The sequence below is a fragment of the Lichtheimia ornata genome (assembly GCF_029851405.1).
Source record: "Lichtheimia ornata isolate CBS 291.66 chromosome Unknown scaffold00222, whole genome shotgun sequence".
Lineage (NCBI taxonomy): Eukaryota > Fungi > Mucoromycota > Mucoromycetes > Mucorales > Lichtheimiaceae > Lichtheimia > Lichtheimia ornata.
In genome coordinates, this window is record NW_026695541.1 from 1 (window position 1) to 7,014 (window position 7,014).

At 43.0% G+C, this 7,014-nt stretch overlaps 4 protein-coding genes across 4 annotated transcripts; 1 reads left to right on the forward strand and 3 right to left on the reverse strand.

The window, feature by feature from the left end:
- Window positions 1-272: 272 nt before the first annotated feature.
- Window positions 273-1,316, reverse strand: O0I10_013057 (uncharacterized protein; the record flags this gene model as incomplete). Its single annotated transcript, XM_058492916.1, has 1 exon — window positions 273-1,316. One exon carries the CDS (start codon window positions 1,314-1,316, stop codon window positions 273-275), a length of 1,044 nt encoding a protein of 347 aa, XP_058336315.1.
- Window positions 1,317-1,817: 501 nt separating this feature from the next.
- O0I10_013058 (uncharacterized protein) lies at window positions 1,818-2,583 on the reverse strand (the record flags this gene model as incomplete). The annotated part of the gene is made up of 2 exons (XM_058492917.1): window positions 1,818-1,861; window positions 1,914-2,583. The coding sequence occupies 2 exons, from the start codon at window positions 2,581-2,583 to the stop codon at window positions 1,818-1,820; spliced, it is 714 nt and encodes a 237-aa protein (XP_058336316.1).
- A 919-nt stretch (window positions 2,584-3,502) lies between these two features.
- Window positions 3,503-4,932, reverse strand: O0I10_013059 (uncharacterized protein; the record flags this gene model as incomplete). Its single annotated transcript, XM_058492918.1, has 2 exons — window positions 3,503-3,507; window positions 3,579-4,932. The coding sequence occupies 2 exons, from the start codon at window positions 4,930-4,932 to the stop codon at window positions 3,503-3,505; spliced, it is 1,359 nt and encodes a 452-aa protein (XP_058336317.1).
- Window positions 4,933-5,767: 835 nt separating this feature from the next.
- On the forward strand, window positions 5,768-7,014 carry O0I10_013060 (uncharacterized protein; the record flags this gene model as incomplete). Its single annotated transcript, XM_058492919.1, has 3 exons — window positions 5,768-6,061; window positions 6,127-6,195; window positions 6,256-7,014. Coding segments are annotated over 3 exons (1,122 nt in total), but the record flags the coding sequence as incomplete, so codon positions are not given.

The window sequence follows — 7,014 nt, forward strand, 5'->3', positions numbered from 1 at the left end:
AAGGGAAAACATTCATCCTTTTATTATTCAATATCCATAATATCACATTACCCCCCTCCAGTTTGGAACAAACGTGGGAAGGATTAGTGGTGGTATGGTGTAGGATGTATTGTGGAATGTATTGTGAGCAACATGAAATGGATGTGGGTAACACTAATTGAAGATGGATGTGCATGAATGGCGCCGTCATAAAAACCCGTGCAAAAACCCAGTGGGAAAAAATAAGGGAAAAGACATTGCCTGCACGTTTATGTATACAACATTTAAGTTGATTACTTTCTAAGGCGTTTGCTACGTCGAGTGGTAGTATGGTTGCCTGTGGCTTTACGCTTTGAAGATGTATTATCGGCATGATGCTGACTTTGATCATCTTTTTGACCCAGCCTATTCCAATACTGCATGATGAAATCAGGGTCGGTGAACTTATCGGGTGTAAGCCAAGTATCATCTTCAGGGCCATAACCCTTCCAGCGTACAAGATACTCACGTTTGTTCGGTTTGCCACGATGATTGATGATGGCTTGTACCTCGTATAATTCATCAGCGGGTATAACTTCATCTTGAGAGATGAGCTTTAATTCTGATGGTGCATAATCTCGAGGCATTAATGAACCCGTTTCATCCTGCAAGATGTAAGAGCCACCTTGCGTCTTGCGCAAGACTGTGTAGGGCCCCTCGTATACAGGTGCGAGTTTGCTACCACGTGTTTGTACCCGTGCCATGACGTGACTTTGCTCAGGGAAATCAATGAGGCGGTGCTTTTTGTCAAACTTTTTCTTTTGCAAGTTTATATACAACATGGTTCTTTCTTTGAGTGCTGGAAACACGACCTTTTGCATATGCTCGATACGCTCAACCAATTGCTCATACGACATCGGCTTGACATTTGTGGAGTCCTCTTGTCGGTAATCGCGAAACTCATTGACGTTACGTGCGAACATTAAGGAAAAAGGTGGGCACTGCAGTCGTTTGGAAACGCGCATATTGAGTGCTAACTGTGTGCTAGGAACATAGTAGTCCCAGTCTTTTCCAGAGCCTTCGATCCTTTTACGGATGATTTGAGTTGATGATTGCACCCAACGTTCGGCTATGCCATTTGCTCGAGGATGATAAGGCGTTGTGAGCCTATGCTCAATTCCTAAGCTATCGACAAGCTTCTTCATGAGGTGATTCTTGAATTCAGCCCCGTTGTCAGATTGGATGACTTTAGGTAAGCCGAAATCACAAAAGATTTGCGTGAAGGCATGAACCAATGTATCAGATTTCTTGTTAGGCAAGGCGCGTAGGATGCAGAATCTCGTATATACGTCTACCATTACAAGTAAGTAGTTGTTGCCAGAATGCGTTGTCTGATTGAATGTAGCCAAGTCAACAGCCCAATGGTCGCCTGGTATGTAAGCATAGATTGGTCGTAGAGGATTATACCCCTTCTTTGCAATATTATACTTTTGGCATTGTGGACAACGTTTTACTAGTTCAACGGCATCCTGGAGTATGGAATTCCAATGTACGCCTTTTGTGTGTTGCAAGTACCTGACAATGTGTTCCGCCCCAGCATGACCAACTTGGTAGTGAGCATCTTCAAGATCACTTTGTTTGTCGGCATCTGTGGTTGGAGTCAATGTATCGGTTGGGGTTTTGGGTGAAGGTGCAGTAATGAGCTGCTTTCTTCTTCTTCTGCTTTTGATAGCAGCAATTCGTTTATTTGAGTGGGCAACTTTACCCCCTCCAGCTGTGCACTTGGGGTGAACAAGCGAGAGAGTCGATCAGGAAGTACATTCTTAAGACCGGGGAGATGCACCACTTTGAAAGAGTAGCTAAGGATGGTATCGAACCAATTGAACATCATTGGATTGGCAATCTTTTGAGTATGAAGATACGTGAGGGCTTTATGATCCGTATAAAGAGTAAACGGATTTCCCAAAGAAATTGATGGAATTTGTCGAGAGCATAAATAACAGCAAGTAACTCCCTCTTTGTTGTTGAGTAGTTGCGCTCAGATTTGCTTAGTGAGCGTGCCATGAAGCCAACGTATTGTGCCTTGTTATCCTTCATTTGAAAGAGAACCGCTCCAATGCCATAATTAGAGGCATCTGTGGCGACATAAAAAGGCTCATTCAAATCGGGATACTTCAAGGGGACATTAGCAGCTAAGGCTTCTTTCAGGTTATTAAAGCGCAACGTATGGTCACGAGTCCAGTAACCTCTCAAGGACCCTTTTTCACGTAGAGCTTCAAGGGGAGAGCTTGTTTGGGATACATTAGGGATGTGACTCCTAAAGTAGTTAACGATGCCCATGAACCTTTGAATGTCCTTGCCACATTGTGGTATAGGCCACGTCAAGGCATTTGAGACCTTACGAGGATCGAGTTTAATACCATTGTGACTGATGCAAAAGCCTAGTAGGTATATGCTCTTTTGGGCAAAGTGGCATTTGTTTGGATTAATAATAAGGTTTGCAGCTGTCAACGCATGTATAGCTTGTTGCACGTGTTCACGATGTGTATCCATATCGGAGGAAAAGATCACTATATCATCGACAAACGTACGCACGAATGGCATGTCTTTAAAAATGATATGCATGACCCGCTGAAACTTAGAAGAGATTGGCTTTAAACCAAATGGACACCCTTGGAACATGTATTGTTGACCATTGTGAGTGAACGTGGTTTTATGCTGATCATCCTCTTTTATCTTAAAGCGGTGAAAGGCGTTCGTCAAGTCAAGAGTAGTGAATACCTTTGCTCCACCCAAATCTTGAAAGATTTCACGAATGAGCGGCAATGGATATCGATCATCAGGCAGGTAACGGTTTATATGACGGGGATCAAGGCATGGTCTTTTGCCCGTTTTATCGCCGTATGCATCCTTCTTATCAGCCAATGTCAAAGGACTATTCCAAGACGTGTTGACTGGAGCTTTAACAATGACACCATCCTTTAGCCATTTTTCGACAGCAGCATCAATAACTGCTCTCAGCTTAAACGGTATAGGATATTGGCGGTGATACGAAGTGACACCATCGGGCGTGGGCAACTCCACAATTGATTCAGGAATATTACAAAACGTGGTGGACAAGATGTTGGCATTAGCTTCAAGGAACTTGTTAATCCCATTAAAGAAAGCTTTACGTTCATCATCAGAACCTGCAGGTGCGTCATTTGGAGTGTCTGAATCAGGCTTCTCGTTTTCACTAGAATCTTCTTCATCATCCCAGCGGACAGCTAAACCTGTAATTGCAAGTCCAATATGCGGCATCAAATCCGCTCCAATGATGACATCCTCTTTATCAAGATCCATCACTTCAAAGGCAAATGTAGTCTTATGACCATTATAGCTAATGTGCAATGGCTCGGTTATACCAATACGTGCACATCGATCAGCTGTACCCGGATACAATATGTTCCCATCAATAGATTGAATAGTCCAATTATTATCATGACACAATCTTTTATTAACAACAGAAATTTCAGCTCCTGAATCTACTAAGGCCCAGTATCGCTTATTCTGTATAAGAATGGGAGAATTAATGAGTACATGTGATCTTTTGTTTGAACTAATATTGCCTAAACACTTACCAGAAGACTGAATGAGGATGTCCTCGATATTTTCGATGTCACTCAAAACATCTTCCATGGCATCATCGGCAGGGTGAGAGACTTCATCCATATCGGTGGATTCCATCTTATCGGCAGCAGGCTCAGGATCGGCTGAGTTGCTTGTATTATCGGCGGCAGCAGTAGTAGCAGCAGTAGCAGCAAGGGCATTGAGCTTCCTTTCTTGTCGTTTGGCTTCCCGCTTTTTCTTTTTAGCCTCGCGGTATTCGTCACAACGATGATCAGGATCCCATTCCTTGCCACAATAAATGCAAAGCCCATCTTCACACAAAGACTCAGCCTTGCTTTTAGCCTTGTTGCCCTTGGGCTTGGACTTGACCGCTTGGTTGCAGTCAGCAGGCTTATGCTTAACGTACTGCTTATGATGAGGGCACCAATACTTCTTATTACTAGCATTGGATTGCGGCTCCCCCTCACGCTTACGCTTGTAAATGGTCAATGAATTGGCCACTTTGAGGATTTCACTAACCCGTTTGGGCCTATGACTGCCTCGTTTACCAATCCATGCCACCTGAACGTTTTCTTGAATCCTATCTTGCAAAGAAGTGAGGAAACGAATAGCCAAATTATGGTTGTCTTCGAGACCACCCTCTCTAGCAGCATTCATGAAACGTATTCCATAATCAGCAACTGACTTGGCAGGTAATTGCACCATGGTGTACGCTTCCTTAGCCTTGTGCATTTGCTGATCCGCAGCAGTAAAGCGTTTGAGAATGATTTTACATGCCCGGTCCCAAGTCATGCCCTTGCGAGCAAAAACCTTTTCCTTGAACCAATGATCCAAGTCATGGGGCACTGCCAAAGGTAGCCATCTTTTCCAAGTCTTGTTACAACCAATGGTGTTGGCATTCAAGATCTTCTCGAAGCGGTTCAAAAAGTGCTCAGCAGTTGGGTATACCTCCTTGCTGTTATCGAACACAGTGAAACCAGCAATCTGGAACAATGGCACTTCCTTAGCGGACATTCTATCAGAGACCTTAGTAGTGGTATTGCCACCTTCCTTGGTCTTTTTAGCATCCTTTTCCCTTTTAGCAGGTTTCGGTTTTTCACCGTATTCCCGCTCATAGGTATAGCGGAATGCATCTAGAGCCTTCTGCGTATTGGCAATGTCAGCTTGGCGCAGCTGAATTTGCTCAGTGCTTGCAGACTCCATCACCTCGCTGAATTCGGCTACCAGGGTGTCAAGCTTGTCCTTGTAATGCTTGATGACTTTTTCGAGCCCTTGTTTGCTCTTGGCTTGTTTTTGTTCTTGAGGTTGAGGTTGAGCCTCGGTCATAGTGACATCTTGGGTCTTGGTTTGTTCGCTTGAAGACATGTTGGTAGATAGAGATGCAGAATTCAACGTAAAAAATGTGATGTTTGGTAATAGAAAATGGATAACAATGAAAAGTACGTTGAGACTGAAAGATCCTTCCTCTTTATTCTTATCGCTCTATCCTTATTTATAGTTTTACGAGATCTTTGATATGACTAATCTTCAAGAAGGATCCACGACAAGAACCAATGGTTATATGACAGCTACGCTAGTCGGATGTTTCACTTGATTCGAGGTGTTCCTTTAGTTACTTAATCGGTTTCAGTCACTTCTAGGTCATTCTCATGTGTTCCTTAAGGGAAAATATTCATCCTTTTATTATTCAATATCCATAATATCACAGTTATGAGAAAAAGTAGTGATAACGGGTCAAATTTCGGGGTGTTTTGGCTGGGGAGAGGAAAAATTGAAAAGACATGGTTGAGCGTGTGTAACCGCCATCCTTCATAAGGTTACACAAAAAAGATTATTGTGTTCCACCAAGTGTACATCGTGAAGGAAATAAATAGTAACTCGCAGTACACCATACGAAAACGTTGTCTGAACAACTCCATTCGATCCCATAACAACTATAACAGATCTAAATACATCTATCTGGCGACGGGATAGCTTTTCATTTTCAATTTAGTCAAAGTTTACAAGTAAACAAGTTTTTTCGGATATCTAAATGACTCTACTTTTGCTTTGCTTGTGTATTGGCGATGAAGGTAGGAGTCGGGGCTCAAAACTCTCGCACAGCCAGTGTTGCCTATGTTACAAGGCATTGTCTGAATAGCTGCAGTATGCCTATTGTTGAAAATAAACACACTTCGTGAGGGCTCTGTGCAGTGCCTCAATGACTATGTGGCACCACCAGTACAAGCAAACGTTAAGAATTTATGTTATCTTGGAATTAGCACATAGAAATCAGAAAAGCCCTTTCACTGCTACATCTTTAAGTGCTCATTATTTGACAACAACAACAATGACCAATCATAAAACGAAGTACACCAAATGCTCTGACTGCAATCGATGGAAGAAGCGATCAGCTATCATTAAGCATTTGAATCGTTGCTCAAAGAATAAGCATCAGCATCGCCGTCCTGTCAAGCGACATAGGTCCAGAAATTCAATTATGAGTCTTTTGGAGGTATGCCCACATGAACATGTATGTCGACTGCGTATAACGTTGACACTTGTAATTATCGGCTTTAGACGGGGGATCTACCATTATCATCCAATCAAGGCTACTTACATTCACCTGCAGCAATACATCGACGAAAGGTAATTCACCAAGCTCTCTTATATTTGGATTGCTGATATTAATTGACATCGTAATATTAGTGCCAGCAAAGTATCAGCATAATGGAAATTGATCAAGACCACCATTCACGCCATGCAAGCTCACTCTCTCCACGTGGTGATGTGAATGAAGATATGGATGAGATAACTAGCTTTGATGCTGAAGATATTGTTGATACGCGATCGCCAAATCCTTCATTTGCAAATGTCAACGATCAACAGCCCATGGTGGTTGACTTTAACATGCGCAGTGCTCAAATCGATGACAGCACAAAATTTAGCTTGGAGCTTCATGCACTCTTAACCAGGAGAGGTTTATCAAGAGACCCTTTCGACGAGGTGATTAAAATGGTCAACAATTACATGCAGCAACATGCACCCCAAGCACCAACTTTGCTGTCGGCTTACCTCAACGAAAAGCTTGCTGGTGATACTTACCCTGTTACATCCAAAAGCTATGACATGTGTTGCAATGGATGCAAGCTATTTGGTCCAAATGATGATGCCGAAGAATGTACATTGTGTGATAAGAACAATGGGACACCACGTTGGGTTGACGGTAAACCGGCTCAGCAAGCAACATACTTATCGATCGCTGAACAGCTGGCACTACTGCTGTACGACGTGGAAGTGAGAGAGATGCTCGAATATCCCACAGTCGATGACAGCGATAAAAATGATGACACGGATGAGGAACATGGCTGCATGAATGACATCTTTGATGGTGCGATCGTTCGAAACATAGTCAAGTCTAATGGTGCTCCCACGTGCAAGAGCCTCATGCTTGAATTTTCACCGATG